Genomic DNA, 26,190 nt, shown 5'->3' on the forward strand with positions numbered 1-26,190 from the left:
CTTGGTATGCCACAACGTCAACTACTGTCTTCCTCTCTTCTTCACAAATACTGACATCTCACTGACCTGACTATATCTTAGCTGAGAAGCTTTCTTACCAGTGCTCAGGTTGGTTATGGAAACAAACAAATTTCAAGTTTTATTTTTGTTAGATGATCTATTCTAGAAGTAAAGGATAACATGAAGTGTCAAGCAAAGGAAATAGTGGCCAATAAATGTAAATGGCTCAGAAAAAAAAAATGTTGAAATTTATTCATTAGAAATCAAAAGTGTAATCATCTTCTGCTGCAGCATCTCAAAGGCAGGCACAGCCCTAACACTGAAGATTCCACAAGTTTTCAGGGCCACTTGCTTGTTTCAGCCTCTAAGTTTCATGCTATTTAGTTCCACAGGAATGCTTTCCTCCTCCCTGTTTTTCCCCAAGTTTAAGTCCATGGCTTTGTAAGCAAGCCGAAGAGTCAATGGGGAATAAGGAGTAATCTCAGTGACATGTTGATCCTGAGGACCGACAAAGGAGGAGGATCATTTCTAATTGTCTTGGGATATCGAAAACAAACACATGTGGATTAAATTTAAGAAGCACCAGAGAAGAGATAATGGCTAAAACTTTCTTGGATTAAAGATCTTTGCAATTCAGGTTATATCTGTAATTAAGTTGTTGAGAAGGGGTATTTCCAGTTCCCTTATTCTTTGGAATAATTTCAAAAATCTTTTGAGCAGATATGCTACAGAAATTGAACCATGAGTAAATGAAGTAGTTAAGCAAATATACAGGATTTCACAATAAACTCCAATAAAAATTAACATTAAATTACAAAGAAAAAATACATGTATGTGTATATATTATATATGAATGTGTGTATATATATATGTACTTGATATAGGAAAATACAATGGAAAACTAGTTGAGGGCACAAAAATCATATTCAAAATTGTCATGAGACATCTATCTTTTTTATTCCTAGATGTAAATTATTATATATAACACAGCAGGAATAAGCCACATTGGTCACACCTAAAGCTAGATGTCATTTAGCATCAATGCCCTTGAGTATAGGGAGATCTACAGACAAGCACAATACCCTGAGGATGCCAGCCACCACGAATCCATAACTGGAATATAAGCACATCCATTCACTCTTCATCAGTTCAACAGTCAGGCTTTCAAAAACGCAACTGATTAACATATTCATTGTTCTATTATGCCTCTGCCTCAAATTCTTTACTTCTTTAGGGATCAAGGATATATAAAGACTTAGCAAACAAATGCTCCTGCAAAAACCATCTCTGTAAAATCTAAGTGGTACTCAAAGTGCCAGAATGAGATTTTCACTACTTCGAGGGACCTACAAAAATGCTAAGAAAAACAAATCTATGAACCGGTTTTATTTTATTTGCATTTAACATGATTATACACATTCATGTGTCTAACAAGATCTGCACTGTTACATTAAAAATACAGTACAATAACATTCAACATGAGGTACTTCATATTTATATATTTTTCCTTCATAAATAATGCTGTAAGCTACTGAATTCAAGCACTCTGATGCACAAGTGGCTAGTGCCTTGAATTAGTGAGCTTATTTAAACACCTTATAAAAAAAGACAGTTCAGTGCAATAATTATGTAGAAATTAGACCATTTACTTAAATACTATATTAAGATATGCTTAAAGAATGTTACATTAGAACTGCTAGCCTAGTTCCCCTTATCCCCAGGATATAAACAACGACAAAGACTGCCAGATACATTGGGAAAAGCATCTACAGGGCATTGTTTAATAAAGTTGTGTTTATATACTACAGTCGCCTGCCTTGTCAGAACAATGGTTTCTAGTTTTAAAAGCTACAAAATTCAAGATTACCAAAGAAAACAAAAGCAAGCACATTAGCCTTAATTCCATGTTTTTGAAAACGCAGAAGGGAGAATAGGATTTAAAAGATAAAATGTTCTTATTTTAAATACAATTTTCAAATTTAACCCACAGCTCTCGGCACCAGCCAATCAGAGGGTGAATGTCTTTCTTTTTTTTCCGAGTGATAGTAATTAACATAAAATTAGGTTCTTCTACACCCAGTAGACAGGATCCCTTGCGGCTCTCAGCCCACAGTTCCCCAGCCTCTGGAGGTTCCCCAGCCTTTGGGGAAGCTGACCATGAGTGTTATGGAAGGAACAATCTTCACTCTGGAGGTTATCACAGCCACTGCAGCCATCTGATAGGATGAAATTAGTGCTAAATAAAGCTTCTTTTCCTCTGGCTTAAAATTGAGTGCCTTCGAATCAAGTATATAGTCTACCAATTTGCAGGGTAGCTATGAGTTACAGAAATGTTTAGCCATAATTTATATCTAAAACCCATTGTAGGAGTAGTTTTTAAGTTGAAAATGTACCTTTGTTTCATAGAGGGTTTGCCAAAACTACTATTTGCCATCTTGCTGATGAGAAATCATTGTTAGGTCATTTTGGAAAGTCATCCAGGGAGTACTCACCAGCAAGAGTTTTGATCCTCTATGCTAAGAGACATACGTAATGGCAAAGATGATGAAAACATGTCCCATAATCCAGTGTTCTCCTCTATCAGGGAAGCCAGCCAAAGCCACAAGCCACGTCTCCAGGGGAGATGTGGCCCAGAGCACAGGCAGTCACTCAACCAGGGCCAGCAGGGGGACCATTTCTGTCCCATGCCTCATTGGCCAGACAGGGAGGAGACAATTCCTGAGCCAGCACGCACTTGCACGCGCGTGGGCACCCACGCACACACCCACCCCAGGACTAGCCCCTGCTCCAGAGCCAGCTTCAGGCTAAGGGAACAGGAGAAGGAGGCGGCCAGGGACCACACTCTGGGTGGCGGGGAAGCCATCTCAGGATCACAATGGGCAGAAAAGCTGCCCAGAAACACATGGATACTTCAACTGGGAGTGAACACAGTGGACTCTACCAGGGTCATGGGCACTAAACCAGCAGGAACGTTCACTGAAGGAGAATTTTTTGATGAGTTTTCCCTCCTTTGTTTTCATTATCCATGGACAAATAAGAGAGCTGGATGTGATGCTGGGGCAGTGGATATCAGGTATCATCAAGTGTATCGCTCTAAACCATTTTTTTTTAAACCCTGCAGGCATATATTAGCACTTTAAGATGGTCAGAGGCCAGATTCTAGCAGTCCAGAAACAGGACAGAATTATAATTAAGGAGATAGAATGTGGTCAAAGTAGATCAGGTAAAGTGTATGTCAGGTTAAAAAAAATTCAACAAATAAAAGTATCGTTAACATGTGATGCTACACAATTGTTATTCCATTCATCTAAAAAATCGTTTGGTCCTCTTTTCATGGGAAAAAGTAAACAGGAATTCTGTATAGTACAACTTTTGAAAATCAGAAAATAGTGAGGATCAGCAGCTAAGCAGGGAGAAGAGTTTGACTTTTTCAGTGTGTATTCTAAAACACACCATCGATTAAACTATTTGCAGTATGAGACTTTAGTCTTCCTTTTTAAGTTGTTTTAATTTAAATTAATAGACCTGCAAGTTTTTCTAATGACAATTAACATTTCATAATTCAGTTACTTTGAAAAGAAGTCTCTGTATTGCAATATTTGTTTTTGACCAAAAGAGTATAAATCTGCTTGCAGGAAAAGTCATAGCCTAAAACTTCCAATTTCTTATTTGTTTACTTTACATTTGCAGAGTTTAAAATTTAACAATCTTATGAATTTAGGATTTAGGAAAAAGCAATGCCTGAAAGTAAAATATTTAAAGGGAAACAAAACAAGAAGGTCAACATGACTACTGTCTACTTGCTCAATTATTACTTATTACCAAGCAAAGCTTCTTTGAAAATTGTACACTGAGGTTTATCTGTTTTATGGGGGAGGGAGCAGTTCTGTTTAAAAATAATTCTTGTTATTGTTACTTTAGACTATTTATTTCTATTTGTCAAAATAAAGCCCAAAAGGAAATTTGAGGTGATCGAAAAATCTTAAGAGGGACAAAACTGAGAGGTCAGTGGAGCAGTTGGAAAAGAACGCAACATCTCCCCAGATGTGCAGATGCAACTCTAAGACCCACAAGCCTTGGTAAGAACTTGGCTCTGTTAGGCATACAGTTAAAAGCGGATTGCTGCATTTTGCCTGTACATAATTGAAAGGTTGAAAGAAATTATAAACTGCCTACAGCTCCATTCCTTGCGAATCACCTGCACAGCTGAGCTAAGCATCAAGCAAGCGGGGATGATGTGGATGTGATGTGCACCCAGGAGCCCACACCGACGCCTGGGGAAGTGCCCTCACGCATAGAATATAAGTTCAGGGATCTGGCCCCCCTGCACCCCCGTGCCGTTGGTGCTGTCCGAGGAGCACTGAAACTGGACGGTGACTTTGCCACACTGAACTTCCGTCATGCCTTCCTGCCCAAAGTAGCTGAGCTCATTGCCGTCCAGTATCACACTGGCCGTGTAGAATGTGTCTGGCTCGATCTGCACCGGGTACTCAAACCACACAGGGAAGGTATTGCTGGAGCCGTCTGAGAAGTACTTGCTCAGGTTCTGGCCCAGGACGACGCCCTGCCGCTTGAGTTCGATCTTGGCGCTGTACTCGGCAGAGCCGCAGCTGGAGCCGTAGAGCCCGAAGCCAGCGATAAACACCCTCTTATCTACAGCAAACTGGATGCTGTCGCAGCGGCCCCGGTAGCGCCACTGGTTGCTCCGATAGGCACATGACTGGAAGCGGTGGCAGCGCTGGGGGACCAGGCCCTTGCGGGCTTTGCTGACGAACTGCAGCTCGGGTTTCTTGGCCGCAGTGTACCAGAGGAAGATGTCGTTGGTCTCGTTGAGAGTTAAGACTCCAGACTGTGCGGCACCGTTTGCAAAATCGTCCAGGGCCATGGTGGGTATGCGGATCAGGTAAAGCGCCTTCCCCAGGACCTTGCGTTTGTTTTCGATGCTCAGAGCTAGATCTTGTCGCTGGCATTCCACTTCAGCCCAGTTGAGAGCCGCCTCAAAAACCACAATCTCTTTGGCATTCAGAGTTTCCCTGCGGAGGATGCTTTCGAGCGTCTGGAAGTCAATATCACAGAAGCCCTCAGACTTGAGAGCTAGCTCGGCCTGGGCGTCAATCACCTCCCAGCAACGCTGGGTCAGGTCCGGCTCCTCAAACAGGCAGCTCTGGGAGAGGAGGACACAGGCGTTCTTGGCGCTCAGGCTGGTCTCCAGGAAATTGACGCAGGCCCTGGCGAGGTGAGGGACGATGTATTTTTTGGCAGCATAAAGAGTGGCCAACACTGTGTCAGCAGCCAAGTCAATTTCATCACAATAGATGTATCTGCAAGAAAGAGCACACCATGTAAACGGAACTTTCACAAAATGAGCGTGTCCAGGAAGAAAAGATGCAACTACTTTCAAGTTAGTTCCAAGAAAATCATCTTACATGACAGTTATTACAAAAATGATAGACATTAAAGCAACATTGCAAATATATTAATAAATTATTAATATTTCAGTTCAGTAGAAAGTTTACAACATTAAAGGCATTAACTTCATGTAACCATTCTAGCCTCTATTTTAAAGGTACAGTCAGTATCCTCTCAAAGAAAAGAGAAGATACTAGAAACTGTTTGAAAAAGGTCTGTGATCAAAGATAGTCAACTTTAGGGAAAAAACAGCAAAATTCTATTATATATACTCTATTTACTTAAAAATAATCCCCACTTTTTAGGAAAAATATATGTAAGCAGTTTTACTTAAAATTTTTTCTGCACATTCAGATGAAAAAAAATAACTTTACTACTAATAATAATTAGCAATGACTGTATCTTGATGTTTTTAACTAAGAATGACTTGTGTTCTCCTTAAACACAAAATGAAATCTGAACTTAAGATTTTTCAAATAGTTGCATGTTCAATGGATTTTCAAAATGGGCTCTGATCTTCCAGTTAACTTTACATAGAATCTAACACAGGCTTTGTATCTAGCTTTCTTTTAAACTCTAAATTCTTTCTTCTCCCCCACACATTCCTTCCACCTTCAGAATTAAAGAATACATTATTTCCAGATACATTTAATAAAAAGACAAAGTAAGAAAGCCTGAACATGTACCCTTTGTGTGCTTCTGTGAAGTGTCCCTACTTCAGGAGATAAGGTGCTTTTTGGGGGGAAGACAGTGGCAGTCTCCTAAAATGGTATGTAAAGGCAGAAATTTCCTGCTTCTTTTAGATTGCTAGAGTTGACTAAGAGACAGTCAGTGAGAACTGCACATGGGTGAAAAATACATGCTGATTAACATGATTCAAAATTTTTCTAGCTGAGGTGTTTAGCTATTTGTGACGTTTTCCTTAGTAAAACACACATTAACAAGAAATTAGCAATGGCTTCTGTTAAGAAAGTACCAAAAAAAAAAAAAAGGATGGTCATGAAAAAAAATGGCCACACTCACAAAAAGAACCTGCATTTTTGCTCTGGGGAAGCCCTTACTCTTCTCTGATAGAAAAATCCAGCTACTGGCGAGATGGCCAGACTGCCTAACAGTGATGCTCTGGGCAGAGCCCTGGGACCATGGGGAGGTTCTGCAGCACGGTCAGCACTTTGTAGCTCTCACCCTGGAAGTGGCAAGTGAGCGGCCTTCCCTTTTTCTTAACAAGCCTCTTCCAGTAGTGCTGGCTACTCACCCACACTGCAGGGGTGAGGAAAACCTGGCCTCCACTATCCCAGACAGCAACGTGGTGCCGATCAGCTATGACAAAACCATAAATGGCACCTGCTACATTCTGCTTCTCAACACTTTATGGGACTGCATGTATAATTTCAAAAAGCCGTATGAAGAGATGCTTCCTGAAATGGCACTTCATGACCCTTACTCAGGTTTCCTTACTATGCATATATCTGCAGTGACAAAACACTCTACTTGACTACGGTGAAGCCAAAACACCAAACTAGTGCCAGCCTTCTCCTCTGCGAGGAAGACAAGGTCAAATATACAAAGCTGACTTCACTGGGGGAAAAACAACAAAACACAAAAATCCCTACAAGTAAAAGTGGTTTCTGTATGTTTATCTCTAAAAGATTACAAAGGTCACAAAGTGTCTGCTAGTTAAAAGTGATGGATTAGTTTCCATTTTGGTACTTCACATGCTTGCTTGCCTTTAATTTCCCTACCTTCCACTGTGAAAGTTCTGATCAGCAGCAAATGGATTTCAAAACTATATGACAAATAAAGAATTAAATAAGTTCTAGAACTCATTACAATAAACTTATTTTTCAGTTGGCAGAAGACAGTATATATCAACATTTTAACTGTTTATGGGATTATTGTCTGGTTGACCCAATAAATAATTTTTTTCAATAATTATTTACTCTAATGACTCAAAATCCCTACAGCAGCAGATAACTTTGAACTCTGATATACTTTGGTGTGCTGGAAGAAAGAGCAACAAAAATCATCTAAATATTACTTAGAACAATCACTGGATTACATGGTAGACCATCACAATGTCTAGGATTGATACAGGTCAAAGAGACAGAGTCTACTGATCTACTTAACATGTATTGGGTTCTAAAAAAGACCCACAAGATAGAAAACTATTTTTTTAAATAAATGTCTTATAACTTTACATTTCTATGTTACCAGTAAAGTTTTTTTCTGAAAAAATCTATAGAAAACCATTCATATCGTTCAAAAATGTCTCCTCTAATACAAAATGCAAATACTTCCTATCCTTGAGAAATGGTGTCTGATTTTATGTAAGAGCATGTGTATGTATGTATATATAAAGATCAGCTAATTTCAACAGATAATGAGTTTTATATTTGCTGACAGGAGACAGTAGTATTTAAATAAAGTATATAATTTCTGGAATTATAAAGCAAAAATACAATTTATGTCTTTTTAAAGACTTCTTCACATACAACGCTTTTAGAGAGAACATGATCTATTAGATGATGCCTACACCAGAAAGATATTTTTCCTTAATTATAAGTCATTAAAAATGAAATCACTAAACATGCCACTTGCTCCCAAACCTCATGCCAAGGTGTGATTATAAATGCCCGCTTCATTCCACATGCTTCCCACGGAAAGATGCACACAAGTTTTCTCTAAAAATATTTACAAGGTAAGCAGCACCCTCTTTCTTCATCAGTCTCCCTTTCCTATTACCTGGAACTTATACTTAACTGTGAAGCCAGCGCAGTATAAATACAGCATAAACAAACTCTTTCCAAACACACGCGTGATGCTTACTTCAGCATAGCAAGAAAAGCAGCAGGGTCGACATCTGGTATACGGATTTCATCTTTGTCTTCAGCAAGTTCTCCGTAAAACATTGCATGAAACACAGAGCTCCCAACAGCTAAAACATACTGTGGAGAAAGGGAAATCTTATTTCATGCACTAAATTGAAAACATTTTCAGCAAATCAATCCAGAAAAATAACTCTAAGCAATCAGCTTTAGTGGACACAGGGCACCTAACACCTGCTCTGTTAACAAAGCCAAGGTACAGTAGATCTGGCTGGAAAGCTAAAAAGAGAAGTTCACACAAGCCAGTTTCTGCTGCTCATTACTAGGCTGTAGCAGGTTCATGCACAAGTTCCCTCATTACAAAATAAATAAAATAAAGGCTTATCTTAATGATTTGTAGAAGGGCAAGCATATGACTTTCCTAACCTATCACAACAACTTCCCATGACTGGAGAGTTAAGAGGGCATGTTTTTGTGTGGGGTATAAAGCAGGGTAGAAGGAAACAAAGAAAAAAAATTAAGTGTGGCCAAGGCCCTCTGGAGAGAACTGCTCTTTCTCTGGGATCTGGTGAAACACATACTGCCTGCCATCGGCAAGCTGCCCACCCCAAGTTCCAGGCTTGCGGAGAGGGTCCCTCTTTGTAAATCTCAGGACGAAACTGGTAATGCAGCTGTTGCTTACTTTGTGTCCTGGCAACCGCTGAGTCCCACCTGGTGGCCCAACCACAAAATGTACATCTGCCATCAAATCATTATTGAACATCACCGCATTTCTACAAACAGAGGCAATTCATTAATTCACAGTGTTTTTACATCCCCTCCTCAAAACATACAAAACCCACAGAAGATTCACAAGCTAAAGCAACAGTTTAATAATAATAACTTCAGGGTAAAAACTACAAATAAAGGTTCCAACTATACAACTGTGTCTGTAATCACTGCAAACACATGGGAAGTAACTTAAAGTTAAAAAACAAAAACAAAAGTTATCCAAACTCTCCACACTAAGGACAAATAAAAGGTTTCTATCTTCTGTAACACACAGATACAACTCCATCTCTTAAATGTTTCAGCTTACAAAAACATTTTTCTCTAAGAGGAAAACAGCTGTACTGTTTTGGAAAAGTTACATGGCAGTTTTCCATTACCAGTAAAGCTTCTGGGAAACGAGGAAACAAAGATTTATGTTAAAATACATTACAGGTTGTGCAAAAGCAGAAACTTCAACACAGGAAAACTTTTAAAGTAAATATGCTGGCCCGGCACTTACCTCTCTCTAATGGTGGGATAAAGGCCCTGCCAGTTTGGGGCTGGAATCAGGTTGTTGTTGCTGAGGTTCTGCTGGTGGTACTGCTGGACAGTAGTGCTGCTGGAGTTAGCTGGTTTCTTGCGGGGGAATATATCAGCAGCCATCTTCTTCTTCTTCTTAGTCTTCAAGGTAATTATTTCATAACAAACTGGAGGCAACTTGCTGCTGCTGTTGCTGCTGCTGCTGCTGCTACTGCTGGGGGTTGTTTTCTTTGAGCTTTTCTTGGACCTGTTCTTTACCGTCTCTGGAAGCATCAAGAAGAAGGTGAGACATTTCATGTTCTTTTCCTTGTCATCTACCATGAGTACAGTAGGGCTCTCTTTATAGCCAGATATCCCAAATCGGTGCGAGCATCAAGGATAAGAGTCTAGCACGAGCTAAGATGTGAACAGAAACCAACAAGCTGGTATTTTGCTTCTTTTCTCAGCCGAGCAAGGTGACCTTTTTATACTATGTTGAATTAGAAACTGGCTTTAAGTTTTATCCAGTACTGGGTCTGTTAAATACATCCCCATCATGATTTCTGTTTCTCTTATTTGCTCATAAAAATAACCCAGTTTCCTAGATCACCTGAAAATGCTACACTGAGCGAAGATGACAGGCAGGGAGCCGTAGCACTTGTTTTCTGAATTAGGTTAGCAAGATGTGCTGGAGCCGCGTGAGTCTGTTCAGCCGGCTGAAGTTGTGTGGTGAATGGATCGGAGGAGAGTAGGTATTACAGCCCTGCAGATGGAGTCAGACAGCCAGTGCTCGGAGCCAATAGCTGAAGTCACCAATCATGATTGGACCAAGCAAAACAGTGACACCTATTGTAACGTGCATAGTGCTGATATTAAAGGAACAGCAGTTGCATTCTCTTGGCTACTGTATTATTGTGCACTTAAATAAGATAAACAACCTAAGAAATACATTTGAAAACAGGAAGAGAAGAGTTTATGTCCACAGATTTCTCTTCAGTAGACATATTCATGCATTTTTGTTTTCCCAGTTAAACAGGCAGGATCAATTAACAAAGGGCAGGGACTGGTATCTATGTTTCTAGTAAAATCTTTTTCCTGGAAGCATTTAGTTTCTAATATTTCAAACAAAATCCTCCATTCTATCAGCTAAAAGGGATTAATACCAAAACCATATTAAACACATTTATTACAGCTTATTAGGAAGGAATGCTATTTTCCTGTTTTCAGTCTCTTTGAATGCAAGTTATAGCCTAGTGCAAAATAGAAGATGAGGTCACATGTTCATTTTACCTCCCAGTGTTTTCTAGCTCCTATAATGATCTTTGACAGGAGCCCCAGATCACAAAATACTGTTAATTAGACTAAAATGATACCAGTAAGCTTAGCTGCACTGAAACATAAAACACATTATAGATGTAAAAATAAGATTCAAATGAGACAAATCTGGTAATCAGTGCTTAAAGGTTATAATTCATTAAAAATATGTCACATGGGGCCCTGTTCAGGACCTCAAAATCCAACCTAAATGTTATGGTTACATTTGGCTTCCTCACATTTTTAAAGAATATAATCCACAGATTCTAACACAAGAATAATAAGGCCAATTATTAATAATAAGGCTATCCAAAAGGATACATTTTCCAATGCTGCCTCTAGTTAGGATGCAAACAGGTTCTCTCTGCTTTGAATCTGAACACTAACTACTATGTAGTTTTCATAGATGTGAATCCTCTTACAATCTCCAGCTTCGCCGAGTAAGGAAAAAAACCAAAACACTTGCTTTAGGCTCCACACATGTACGCTCACATCTAGAGGGGCTAAGGGCAGGTTTAACCACACCCTGCATACTAGGTTGCTCTTCAGGGTTTGAAGGGCAGCAACCAGGTGCTCCCCACACCTGACATACTTTCAGGACCACCTCCCTGCTTGCTGTACAACATCCATCTGAATAATGAGTTTCTGACAGAGTTGAGGGCCCAACAAATGGGAGCTTTGGTTGTTACTATAACCAACGATCTACTAAATATAACACAATGAAATCAGACTCAAATCCCTGGGGCCTTAAATCACTAAACTGAACCAAGGAATGCTCTCTTTATTGTCGCCATGATCATTCTTAAAACTTCACAAAGCCACTGCAAAGACAGACTGTGTACAAAGAGGACCATGGTCTTTAGCACAGGCTGTTCAATTACTGTATTCCCAGTCACAGGGCTAACACACACACACCTAATACACACTTCCAAATCTCCTGCAAAAACCCACTTTAGCACATTGTGTGTGTGTGTGTGAGAGAGAGAGAGAGAGAAGCACATGGAGAAAGGGATGAAGAAGAAACGAGTGTTCCTGTTAGAGCTAACTTTTCAGAATATGATTAAAACCAAAGAATTTCTCTCATGCTCAGGTGCTACTGAACTTCCTGACCACTACCCTCCTAGAAAGCCCCCTCATCAGAGCTCCTTTTGACTGGGATTTATCTCTTGCCTATTTCTAATAAACCTAGTATCTGCCTTTTCCAGGTCAGAAATAATCAATTGGTATAGAAGGGAAATGAAGGGCTCTGAGATAGACATACCAGCAGATGGAAAAACAAAATAGGAAAAGCATAATAAGCAGACACAAGAACTTAGAAGGTTTTGTGATTTTTATTCATTTTGCATAAGTTCAACACCCTTCACCAGAAAAGCCTCCAAAAAACTTGGCTCTTATTTTACAAAATGTTCTTTCTGAAACTAAAAGTCTCAGTTATTTAGAAAATTAAGTTTTGTGGAGAAGCTTGGTAAATACTACTTAAATGAAGTGGCACAAAATCGGAATCACCTAGAACAGTGTGGCAAGGAGGGGCCTTTTCCTTACTCATGGATGTGGGGACTGACAAGCATGGCCATTTTAAAGATATTTTCTTAACTGCAAAAAGGAACCCAGTTTTTAAAAAAGAATGACATTTTAATTTTTGTAGCCAATTTGGAAAAGCATGAAAACATTAATAAAATCAAAACAATGAAGAATTTATTGAGAGCTACCTTTTCTTACCATGATAATAAGGCAGTTAATAGAAGGTCCCTGCTACTGCAGGTGTGATCCAAGGAGCAGCAGCAGCATCTCCTGGGAGCCTGTCAGAAACCCACAATCTCAGCCAGATTCTGCTTCAGAACCTGCATTTTAACAAAACCCTCCAAATAATTTGTATGACATTCAAGTTTGGAAAAAACCTCATAGAGATGACTAAGGGAACGTTACAAGGTCTTCCCAATGATTCATTATCAATATCTGGAGCCACATTTCACATTCAATTATCAAGTAAATGGACAAATAATTCAAAATAATTAATTGGGTTTGGACATAAAACTTAACAATCTTCATGTCAATTCTGATTAGTCCCTACCTATTAAATTCTATGATTTTGGTGTGTAGACAGCCAACTGAGAGGCCTCCAAATATTTTTCAATTCTGAGAAAGAAGCTGGAGCCCAAACTATTTTAAAGGGTAATGACAGAGACAATCAGTGGGGAACATAAAGGATTAAAAAATGCCAAATGTGAAACAGACGAACTACTTAGTACTTTTTAAAACTCTACTTCACAATTCTATTTCAAAAAATTTGCACTGGGGAGTTCCCGCTGTGGTGAGTGGGTTAAGAATCTGACTGCAGTCAGCTCAGGTTGCTGAGGAAGTGCGGGTTCTATTCCTGGCCCAGTGCAGTGGGTTAAAGGATCTGGCATTGCCCCAGCTGCAGTGCAGATCACAGCTGGCACTTGGATTCAATCCCTAGCGCAGGAACTTCCATATGCCACGAATATAGCAGCCATTTAAAAAAAGAAAAAAATATATATATATGCATTGTGTGTAGTACAATTAGCAATCAAATAATATGGTTCAGTCCTAACTTGGCCACTAAAAATTAAAGAGGAAAAGAGAAAGAGTTGGCAGAGGTGGGAAGGGAGTATCTGAGCACAACATTTAGCCTTTAAAGTGCCCACAAAATGAAGAGGTTCATCTAGAATTAATGAGTGTTTCTCATACTTTATCCTCAATCCACGGTAAGAAATCCATTTTTAGACCTGGTACCAAGACACCTAAACACATACATCTATATACAAATGGAAAGACAGTTCACAAAAACAAAATTTATGCTTAGCATGTTATGAGATAATCTGATATTTTCTATTTATTCTTTTCTTTTTAATGTTGGTTTTGATATATTCCATTGATTTCATGACCAAAATTTAAGAAACACTGGTCTAGATTATTTCTAAGAACTCTGAAGGCTTAACATTCCAGGGGTCTTTCCTATCAGGAATTTGGACCACTCGATGAGGAAGAAGGTAAAATTGCATCCACTTAAAGAAACTCATGAAACCCCTCAAAAAGTATGCAAACTTGGGAGTTTGCATTAATTTTTCTGCAAAGAGAAGCTATGGCTGTCTTTCAGAGTAATCCATTATGTAGAATACAATAAAATGTTTCGGAAACCTCAGATTAACATGAATATTCAAAATATTCATTGTATCACTTTTGTCTTCTGCTCTCATTTCTATAGTCTATCTCATTAAACACAAATTATGGCTTCTTAACCCCTCCCCTAAATTAAATAGAAATAGTTAAAACCCCATCTATTGAATCTGTAACCCAGAAACCTCACTTACTGGGTTGAAGAATAAAGGATACTAGTCTAGCATCTGCTGTTAAATTTCACCTCTAATATTTCTTTCTGACTAGTACATTGCTTGTTCCTACATGTCCTGAATTTTAAAGCTGCTGAGACATGGTTAATTTGCCCTAATAAAGTAAATAAACAGGTCAACTCAAGAAGCCCATCAATCTTTTATGACAGTATTCTCAAAATACAACGTGTAGTATTATTAGGTGGCAGGCATGCAATGGTGAATAAGATTAGGAACCAAGTTTAAATGGTTAGCTAATAGTAGTAGATTTCAGATAATTTTATAATTGCCAGAAAGTTCAATCACCTTTATCACTTCCCATTCAATTCCCAATAATAACAAAGTTATGAACAGAATTTAAGCTCACGGAGATGATCCTCTTCACCAGTGGAAGGTTTGTCAGACATCCTACCTTTATTTAGTAGAATCTTATTCAGTTTGGGGGACTTGAGTGAGGTTTGGAACTAAAAGGGACTGTGGAAATCATTTACTGAATGCAACTGTGTCCCACAGATAAGGTAACTAGGGGTCCAGAAGATTAAGGGTTTTATGCAAAGTCCACAATTAGGGTGTGGGGCAATGTATGGACTAGAACGGAGATTTCCTGACTCTGTGCTTAATGCTGTCTGTTCCATTCACTCTAATTTTCACCCACAGTAATTACCCCATATCTTTACATAATGCTTTATTTTCATACTTCTCATCTATTTTAAAAGAAAAATACATGTGCAAATTTATAGACATGAAAGCCATGAACATATATATATGCTCTGAACCCTGCAGGAGGTAACTGCCAGAAGGATACTTTCTGGAAAGAAATGGAAAGGAACTGTATCAGGAAGGAACATAAGAACTCAGCAGTCATGAGGAAGCTGCTCAAGAACACAAGAGGCTCTCCCAGTAAAATGAAGGTCAGAAAACCAGCCATTCCTTAACACCAACAAATCCTATATCAACAACTAACAATGCTGGCAACTCTTGTTTAACTTGCTCTAACCCTACAGTCCTTGTCTGGACTTGTATTTGGTTTACTACCAGAAATCTAAACGGCTATAGCAGGGAAGCTAACTGAGGTTTAAACAAGGTAGGGTAGACACTTACAGAACAAAACAGAGGAGAGTAATGTAACCAGATAAATTATGATGGAACTATATTTGGTTTTACCTTTCCCTTCAATACTGAGCAAAAGTTATGCTTGTGATTTGGGAGGTAAAAAAGATTAAGTGATAAAATGTTAGCAGTCCCTAAAGAGAGCAGCAGCCATTGGAAATCAGACTATATGTGAGCTAAATTTGGAAATAAATATGGAGTCAAGCATTGGCTGCATGGTAGGGTGAAAAAAAATAAGAGCCAATAAAGAGCAACTTAAGGTTAGTGACTTAAAAATCTGTGAACTTCATCCTCCTCATCTGCCAAATGGGGTGATTATACCCAGCTCACCCTTTTCAGGTTCATCATGAAGGCAAGATTGTATGTGTGTGAAAGCACATTAATAAAAACTGAAAACATTCTGCATAGGTAAACTTCCACTATTAGTAACGATCCTACCCAAAACAGGAAATATTTGTGATATGATCTTCCAAACCACGAAATTACAAAGATTAATCTGGCTCTTGGTCCTGTAATCCTCACGGCTTCACAGCTACTGACACTTCATCCACCTACAGGTTACTTCCAGCCCCACCAAGCAGGTCTGGAGTTGCTGTGGATCTTGTTCAGATTTTGCAGGTAAGGTTCAATAATCATGATCTATGTTGTGCACTGAGATCAGGTCCCATCCAATGCCTGACTGTGCACCTGGAATCCACACTCATGTCCACTGAACTTAGAGGCCACCGGCTGGTGAATACCCAGCTATACCCACCTCTTGAGAGAGTCCGAAGCTCCAAGAAGTTCAGAGCCACCTGGCAATGTCTACACTAGCAACTCAATTTGACCTCTCAACAATGACCCAACCTGAATTCTAGCACCAGGAGTGATGATAACTAAGAAACAAACGCTTGGGCAAGACCTGCCTCAGTGCTGGCTGGCAGGATGAGGCTCATGGGCTGTTTCACTAAGTCATTTCCTCTTCACTACACAGTCCTGGTGAACCTTAAATTGTTCTTACATTTGGAAAAAATGCCCAAAGGTAGAACGTGGCAATTCTTTGAAGACAGGAACAATGATTATTTTAAAGTTGATGATTATAGTTGTGTCTGTGTGTACCTTGTTTGAACTATTAAACAACCCATCTAAATGCCAAATCATTCTCCATCAAATGTTAAATGAAGTGATCCTGAAAACATTATATAAAATTTAGAAAATTATAATTATATAAAAAATATATAAATGTACCATATAAGATACTCATTAAAGATAAGCATTTAAAAGAATACTACTATGAACTTTTTTGTAAAGTTTAGGTAAATAAGGTAATCAATTGCTAATTTTCATATACTCTAATGGTCTCATATTAAGTTTCCTCATGTGTAAAAGTACTGACTACATAATCTATCTTTCCCAATTCTTGATTTCTAGAATTATAGAATTTGTATAATGTTTGGCAGAAATAATGATTTATTTAATGTAGTTTTCTTCACATTTTAGTATATTGATTATGACCAAAACCCAACTAAAAACTGTGTCTGTATTCCACATTTTATTGATCATAAGATTCCTTTTTATCCCCCTCTATACATTAACATCTCTGAAATTGGGTTGTTTCTTATAATTGATGGCAATCTTATGAGTATAACTTTAGCCCCCATCTTCTTGTTGGTACATAAAAAAAATGCATGTCTTACAGCTGATAGCACCTCACAATCAGTGAAATAAGTCAAAAATATACATAATCCAACAGAAAAAAGGGGCTTTCTAATGTAGGTTGGTTAATTATTCTCCTAACCAGGCAAGATGACAGCTCAGAATCCTGGCTTAACTACATGAGAATAATTGAACTTTCATCAAGTAGCCCTTTGATCAAGTATATAATCACAATTCTCAGTTGAGACTGCTACTATGACAACCAATGATATGGTAGAAAGTTCAGATGGAAATTCCAAAATGAGAATTTCCATTGCCAGGACTGGAAGGAGTTCCAGCATTAATACAGTGTATTTCTAGCATGTTCTCATAGCACAGAACTATACATGTACACAAAACTGATTAACAGAAGCCTATTCTCTCTGGGTAATATTTGCTAAAGATATTTTACCCAGCCATCAATAAAAGACTTTTTTTTTTTTTTTTGGTCTTTTTAGGGCCGCACTCACGGCATATGGAAGTTCCCAGGCTAGGGATCTAATTGGAGCTACAACTGCCAGCCTATGCCGATCCACAGCAATGCCAGGTCCTACACCACAGTTCATGGCAATGCCGAATCCTTAACCCACTAAGCAAGGCCAGGGATCGAAGCCACAACCTCATGCCTAGTCAGATTCGTTTCTGCTGCGCCACGACAGCAACTCCAAAGATTTATTAACTTATGGAGTTCCTGCTGTGGCACAATGGGATCGGCAGCATCTTGGGAGCCCTGAAACACAGGTTCAATCCCCCACCCAGCACAGTGGGTTAAGGAATCAGCATTGCCACAGCTGTGGCTTAGGCTGCAACTGCAGCTTGCATCTGAGCCCTGACTCAGGAACTCCATATGCTGCCCAGCAGGCTAAAAAGAAAAAAAAAAAGGTTTATTAACTTACAACAATGTTATGCACAGGTTAAACCTGGTGCTAAATGACTTTTTTGAAGTTATTAATAATTTTCAAACAAATCGACTTTATTTTGAAATGTTAGTTTTAAGAGGGAGAAATGTTATTATCATATTACAGTGACCTCATTATATGTATGACTTTCTCCTAGGTACCTGAAAACAATTTATCCAAGAAAAGTATAATCAGGCCTCAGGAGGTATCTTCTGAGAAGGCCTGAAGGGAGGCTGTTCCTATCCAACAAGGGAACATAAATCCTACTATAAATGCTAGTATGAATGACTCGGCTCAACCACTGTTTCGGACTTCTCTAGGTTGGTTGTTGGCTTGAGTGGACAGAGGAGGAAAATAATGTGTTTCTAGTCAAAGAAAATACTTTTTTTTACTTTGGCTGGTATATTTTTTCTAGTATTAGGGAGATAATAACCCAAAACATCTCCACAATCAGATCACTTAAATCTAAAGGTCCTCTTCACTTATGTACTACAGCAAAGAATGTCTGGCTTTATTTGTCAAAGTCACCCTTTTCCAATGAGCACATGGAACAGGAAGAAAAATCCAGACAACCTCAAACCATCACATATTGTGTATCAGTACTGATTATTAACAGGTAACATGTCACAAACCAAATTCCTTAATGTTCACAACTTAGCGGAAAAGCTCTGCAAGATAAAACAAGATCTCTGAACACAAGTCACCTCACCATGCTTTTGCTCTCAGACACTCAAGGATGCGTAGACAGGAGCACTGATCTACTTTCCCTCAATGAACTACCACCCCAAACACCTGAAGGAACAGTACACATTACCTTAGGTTAAAAAACTGCAGCACTGTAAAATGAGCTGGATAGTTTTAGTAAAGGCAAGGCCAGAAAAAAACAAAAACAAAACAAAACAAAAAAAAAGCCTTTCATTTCTGTTTTAGTAAAACCATATAGAAAAGACTAGTTACCAATTCTGTGTTTTGACCATCACAATACACAAGGGCCTCAATTAATTACTATTTAATGAAATGTCTTCCTTCGTTTCTGCAACGTATGTTGACTAGAATGAAATATAGCTATTTTAAGCAAACAATACAAGATCTAAAAATAAGAGATCTGTTACACTGAAAGAAGCTGTGCCTCAGGAAAACACAAATACATCTGAAATTACAAGGCATCTTCATGCCCAATTTTTAGCATATCTTGTCGGGAGACCACCAAATGAAAAAATGAAAAAAAGTATATACATTTCTAAACTGAGTCTCAAAAATATCATCTAACAAAAAATCCAAGTAGAATTAAAAGCCTGTGACGAAGGGTTATTATAGAAACCAGCTTCTGGCAAAAACTCAAAGTAAAATCTGTTCTGTTTTAAATCCAAATTTAAAAAATATGTTTTATGCTACTTTTAATTAGCTTTAAAGTCTACAATTCCCCATGACTGTGGTGAAGGCCACACTATAAAGGCACACTATACCATCAATGTTGGCATAACTTTAACTGTATCAACACCAAGTAACATTCAAAGACTGCCACCTTTTGCTGCAGGAAATAATAATTTGGCACTGATAAAGTACTCCTTGTTGCTTCCATTTCTCATGCTGTTCTAATCAGAATAAAAATTGAGAGAGGTTTCTATACACAGTTTCATTGCATGTGTCAGAACTAAGAAAGTAGGGTATTTCAAATAAAAATTCTATTCTGTATTCTAATAACTTATTCAGCAAGTTCTTTTTTTTTTTTTAATTAAGAGCTACTATATAAGTAGGTCAGTACTTGAACTGCCCAGTGGTATAGAATAAAATAATTTAATTGCTCATAAAATAATGTTAAAGTAAGTCTCACTTGGAAAGTCAAGACTATTCATGAAAATATGTTCTCAAATTTGAGTTTCCTCAATCTCTGCATCACATAACAATAAACAGACAGTATTTACATGTGTATCTTAACTATAATGAACAGATTAAAAGCATTCAAGTCAAAATACATCTTCAAAAAGTGGCAATGCGACTGTTAGTGCTTCCTTTTTTTTTTTAAGTATCACACAGAGAAGTAACCATTTCACCATAGTCAAGAACTGCATGGACTCATACAAAATCCACAGTGAGGATGATTACAGGAACCAAACCAAGGAAGAGCTTGACACTCTGAAAATGGTCATCAAACTGTATACAAGTCAGGTCTCTGCATAAGCATTTGACTAGTCAGCTATAGGGATGACATGATCCACTGAGTTCAGTACAGGAGACCTGGTTGATGTCAGTATTTCCTTATGTAACACTCTCATAAAATTTTAAATATGGCATACAAAGGAAATGAAAAGAGATACTTATTAAGTGGAATCTGGCCAATTCTTAAGCAACTAACTCTGCGCCACTCCTAAAGAGGTTACCATGTGAAACACTGATGGTACCATGGTCTCCCCTATTGCACCAGCATGCTGGGAGCACAAACCAATCACCTACCCGGAGGAGGAAAAAAAAAAAAAAACAAGAAATTCTGTCTCATCTTTCTCAGTGAGAGGAAGCACACAGTTTGTAATGCCTCCAAGCTCTGTGACTTGACCCCTTCATTCACTTACCTTGCAAACAAGACTACTCCCAAAATGAAATGAGCTCACTGCTACCTGCCACCCTCACTGCCCTTTCTTCCTCACAGCCCACCTTTCGGAGGCCAATCCATCCTTCACAATGCAGTCCACAGACAACTCAGCAAGGAGACTCAGACTCTCCATGCCACACTTTCTCACATTCTGTCCTGCCTTAGGTGGTCTGATTAGAGGAGCTCTCAGAGGGCCTTCTCTCCATACCTCCCAACAAGAGTGAACAGCACCACACCCACACCTGGCTTTCAATTATTACTTAATTAGAAGGATGAAGTAGGTCTAGCACTTCCAAGTCCATTTAGAACCGCAGAGTGCACTGTGGAATGTAGCTGGTCCTGGGCTAAAATGGTCTGAAACAGAGGGTTAAGAAGTTTCCAGCTGTCTAAGATGCAGGTTTACACAAAGTACAGTGGTAAAAAGCTGAGACATCTGTGAGCTGTGTCTTGAGGCTTCCAAACATGTCTCAGCACAAATGTGGTTTTATAACACTGCATTCATCAAGCAGCTAGCCCAACTGAAAATACTAAAGCTCCACTTAAAGCAGGTCCCCACATGTGCTCAGAGCAAGGCTTTGCTTCATTACAAATTAAAATTTCATGTAATACAGATATTCACCTACTCAGAGAGAAGTGTGGGTTAACAAGAGCAAGGCTCAGTTACCAGGACAAAGCTGCCTTTATCAACTAGTCTCAATTTATGGTCTGGCGTTGATTTAATGAACTAGAAAGGATAATAAATTCTCAGCAATTCACATGAAAGGAAGAAAGCAGTCATATGAATAATCTTTTAAAAATGGATAATTAAAAAGACTTTTACATGTGGCTTTGAAATGTGTTTCGTCTGTACGTAACGCTGAATGGATAAATTTCCACTACATTAGACACACCCAATCTTCAAACAGTAATAAAAGAGGCTTGTGTGTACAGAGCTAAGTATATGAACAGTCTAGAAACTCACCCCTACTCTGAAAACAAACCACACTGCTAGAGATGGGCAATGTCACATTTCAGATTACTGCAGAGCACAAGCAGAAAAATGCTCTTCTTAGCACGTGTGCATCTCTATGACATACTTTACTAAGATCCGAAGTGTTAGGTGACACACTTTACAAAGATCTGGAGCGTTCGATTCCCTCCCAAAAAATTAAAAATTCTCAACTTCCGTGTATATATTATCATACATTAATTGGAGTTAAGAATAAATGGAAATGGTAGTATTACTAGTGGAAGAGCTGCATATCTTAGCCATGGCTGGAAAGTCTCTTGCTGAGCTGGTGTGTTTATGAAAGGAAACTCAGCACCAGCAATGACTTAAAATCATTACTACAGTTGATGATGTAAACAAACCTTTAAAAAGCTATGGTTTAAATTGTGTGTTGGCAAAAAATATGGCTTGAATTTCTAAATAACGAACAAGTTCAGCTGGTTATAAAAGTTATTTTTTGGAAGGTGGGAAGAAGTAAACAATGCTCTGTGCCCGTTGGTTAAAGTGCGTATGATTTTAAAGTAGTAAGTATTTTAAGCAGTTTTAAACCACACTGGTTCAGAAAGTACTTGATGTAGGTGCAGTGACTGAAACCCTCTGAAACCTCCGGTGATATCTGGCAGTGGTGATGCATAATCAAAAGCCCTCATAGGAGGAAGCATCTGCTCCAAACGGAAAGGGAGCTTCAAACATATTAGGACCCATCCACAGCCAGGGACTTTTTTCCAGAACTGTCTAGTGGCCTTGCTTTCCCCATGCCTCCCCAGTCACTCCTGGGGTTTAGGGACAGTGACAAAACAGTTTGAGTTAATGCAGATTAGCTACTGTGCATTCCTTTGCCATAATCAAGGTAACTATTTCATGGAGAATTTGTAGGAGATGCAGCAGTAAAACTGTTGATTTTATTAAATCTCAATCCTTGAGTACACATTCTTGTAATGTTCTATGTGATGAAATGGGAAGTATGCTTAAATCATTTCTGGTGAAACTAAAACAGAATGGCTGCCTCGAAGAAAAAAAAAATACTCGAGCACTGTGTGAGAGCTGAACCAAGCCACTCTTTTCATGGAACACCACTGCACTTGAGAAAATATGCAAAGTATGCTTATTCACACTTAAGTATTTAGCAGACATTTTCTTAAAAATGAATGAAATGTGCCTGTCACTTCAAGGAAAACTGGTATTTATTGCCAATGAAAAAATTCAAATTTTCAAGCCAAAGTTAGAATTTTGGAAATCTTGATTATGCCACCACGAGGCTGACAGCTTCCTAAGACTGGTAAAGACCTCTTAAAGATTGTTTTTGATAAGACTGGTGATATTAAATACATGTAATTTTTTGGTATGATATAATGAAACATGCCAACATTTTAAAGATTTGCACAACTCAGTGAACCAATGTTTTCTAAAAACAATGCAATTAGATTACAGAATCATGCATGAATAAAAGGTCCACTCAAAGTATGAGACAAGCTAATGGATTTTAGCATAAAATGAGTACAAAAAGTTTACTGATGGTTTTAGATTCCACATGGGAATTAACCTTTAAGAAACTACTATTCAAATTTTGATGAGGTATCATACAATATCCACCACTGCCTGAAAAGACTATTAAAATACTCCCTCCTTTTCCAACTACATGTCTATGTGGCCAGATTTTCTTGATATGCTTCAATCAAAACACTTATTTTTTAACAAATAAATATTCTTAAATGTTCTTTGTTTTCATTTCTATTACAGTAAATCTCAATAGATATAACCTCTATAAACAACAGTTCTTTAGGCTTTAAATATTCAAGAGTATGATTCCCGAGACCAAAAAGTATAAGAACCACTAACATGCATCTGACACCATGAGAAGTTTGGGTTTTAGTGTAAGCATGATTGGTGGTAAGTTACTAGTGGTTTTTAACAGAGATTCCTAAAAAAAAAAAAAAAAAAAACCTAAGTGATCAGAGCCAGGTTTTTACATAATCTGCTTTTTGGTTCTACTCTTGTAGAAAATAATAGCTATTTCTCAGAGCATAATTCTCAACAACTTTCTTGGACATAGGTAAACAGAATGGAGGACACAAGACAGAATGACAATCTCCATCACAAAAAGATTAACAACAGTCAAGGAACTAATATTCTACTTGTTCTATGACACTGTGCGGCACCTTTTCTTTCCCCGATCTCAGAAAATTCAAATACAAGGTACAAGATGTATCAATTGATATCTTCTTTGAAGACCTTAAGAGAAAAACTTAAAATGGACTTAGAGCAGACAACTGCCTCTAGGAGCTTCACACAAACCAGCAAGAAAGAAGCAAGTTTCTCTCTCTGATAATTTGCTCTCTTCTACATCATACTTCCTTAGGAGAATTAGAAGTAATAACCTCTGCTGTTCCTCTAAGATAAGCACACTGCTGTATTTAAGAGAATCTGTTTTTCACTTTTTCCCTTCATTTAGAGACCCACATTTGGCAGAACCTGCCTACCCCCATACCATTGCAATCTTTCTATATAGAGTACTTGATACCATGTAATATCAAAATCTTCCTCTATATTAGTAGAAAATAGTCTGTTGGAAATAACATTTAGGTTGAGTTTGCAAAGTCCACACAAAGGAAATACTTAATCTACTAGCAGTGACTTTTCATTTAAAAACTGCCTTTTACTAAAGAGCTGATGTTCTAACACTTCCCCAGCTTCACTCTTAAGTAAGATTTTAGATGTTGTTCATGTTAGTAGGTTTATGATCCTCCAGATCACCTTACATTCGGTAACTATAGCTTACTCTAGAGAGATTGTAAAATCAAAAATACAGGTTGACCTGATCATGGGCATCTGATTTTCCTATAACCCAACCCACACACCATTAGGTATTGCTATCCTTAACCAACAACCACCTGGTAGAGTACATCAAGGGTGATGAGTTTGAGAATATGCAAAGGGAGCTGTGTCCTGGCCGAGAGTTCAGGACTGATTTTGGCATTTTGAGGAGTCTTTCATGGCAGTGACAGGAGAAAGTAGATAATAAAGTAACCTAGAACTTCAGGAAAGCATGGGCTGATCCCATAGGTTCCAAAGAAGCACTCATTGAATAGTATTACATTAACTAGAAAATCTACTGATTCCCATGAAGAAGTTCTACAGTGCTTATTGAAATATGCGCTGTAATCCTCTGGGGCGCGGGGAGAGTTGGCAGGAGAGAGACTGTGCAGGGAGAAGTGACAGTGACTGCCCACTCCAACAGCTGGAGCCAGCTCCTAGCACCTGTTCACCTCATCTCCTGAGGCTATAGGAGGCCTGAGGGAAGAAACTGCAGGAGGGGAAAGAGCACTCTGAGATGCGCCCCTGCCAGGATGGGTATCTTACAGGAGGAGGAAGGGGAAGGGCTATGCAACAGAGGAAGCAATAGCCAGCACAGCTGTTTGGTGACTGAACCTGCATCTGGAGCAGGAGGTGCTTCGAGGCAGCTTGTCACCATTTTTAATGTGAACAGTGAGATTATTTTAAGAAGAAAGGCCTGCTATAATCTCAAAAATTTTATCATTTTCTAGACTTTCTAGGAATGTAGATCATTCCCTAATAAGCCTCCAATAACACATCTAAGTATATTTTATACTCGACTTTCTACTTAACCTTCCACGACCAAAGGCATGAAAATAGGTGGCAGTCTAGGTGTAATCCCTTGTCTTTCCAGAGACCTAAAATATAACAGCTGAAGGCTAAAATCAGCCCCTCTCTACAGAGTAGGTGCATTTGCTGGTGCTGGGTAGGCAAGATCACCACTTCCAAAAAACTGAAAATACAAGAAAAGGTGGCAATTAAAAAAATAATAATAAATAAAACCTTCACAAAGGAAACAAATGCTTACACAGGTCCCCTGCCCAGCTGTAGAACTATAAAAACAAGGTGTTTTAAAATTTAGTTTTAGCCTAATCTAAGGGATATTTCACAATTCAGCAACAGAAAGGCAGGTCAATCTTCAATGCTTTCCACTCAGCCTTGGCCAACAGTACTGACTGTTCAGGGTTCTAAATAAACTGTAACAGTAATATTTCTTGAAGAATGAATCTTCACACTAACAAAATCCAAATAGAATATCAGTCTGAGAATCAACGGCAAGGCAAATTCATTGGATAGATGCCTTCAGAACAATGGTGCTTCTGAAATTTTATTTCTAGTACGTATGGTGACTGTGGCCAAAGTGTTTACACTTTGCTCCTACACTAGTAGGAAAACTTCAGGAGGTTAAAAAATAATAAGGAACTAGATTATGTTTGGAGAAAAAACAAAAATTGAAGAAAATGTTCACATTTTTGTGTTTAGGTTACTGATATGGGGTTTATGCAGTTCCACAGATACATAAATTATGGTTTTGGGTTATTATTTATTCTTTGACTACCTACATGGTCTCTGAAATAATTATCTTTTTTCTTGCACATGACTCCACTTATCTGCACAGCAACTGCAATAGTACAAAGCATACAAATATTTCTTGTTCTATCAAAAGAGAGGGAATCTGATGTTTCTGAGATATTCTCAGGTTTGAAGGACACAAAAGAGACTAGAAATTCCATAAGCAAAACTTCAGAACGACTCTCTCATGACTGCTGCAGGGATGACTGCAGTGCACACTCGTCAGGAAAACTGAGGGCCCAGGACTGAGACCCTTTGATTTTGTGGGTTTAATATCATGTTCAACTAGGTGCTTCTCTGTGGCTCTCAAGGACTTCAAAATCACCTTATAAAAGAACTTACTTCAGCTAGAACC

At 38.4% G+C, this 26,190-nt stretch overlaps 1 protein-coding gene across 2 annotated transcripts in view; it reads right to left on the minus strand.

Annotated features, from left to right (window-relative positions):
• Positions 1–1,371: 1,371 nt before the first annotated feature.
• Positions 1,372–26,190, minus strand: part of BTBD3 (BTB domain containing 3) — a 32,602-nt gene continuing 7,783 nt past the window's right edge. The window contains exons 2-5 of one of the 2 annotated variants that reach the window (XM_047771675.1): positions 9,505–9,787; positions 8,917–9,007; positions 8,236–8,354; positions 1,372–5,321 (exon numbers count right to left, since the gene is read on the minus strand). In XM_047771675.1, coding sequence (XP_047627631.1) covers positions 4,289–5,321; positions 8,236–8,354; positions 8,917–9,007; positions 9,505–9,647 — 1,386 coding nt within the window. In that variant the 5' untranslated portion in view covers positions 9,648–9,787 and the 3' untranslated portion in view covers positions 1,372–4,288. Of the gene's footprint in view, positions 5,322–8,235; positions 8,355–8,916; positions 9,008–9,504; positions 10,903–26,190 lie in introns of those variants that run through there. The other variant, XM_047771674.1, reaches the window with a different exon arrangement.

The sequence above is a fragment of the Phacochoerus africanus genome, chromosome 3 (assembly GCF_016906955.1).
Source record: "Phacochoerus africanus isolate WHEZ1 chromosome 3, ROS_Pafr_v1, whole genome shotgun sequence".
Taxonomy (NCBI): Eukaryota; Metazoa; Chordata; class Mammalia; order Artiodactyla; family Suidae; genus Phacochoerus; species Phacochoerus africanus.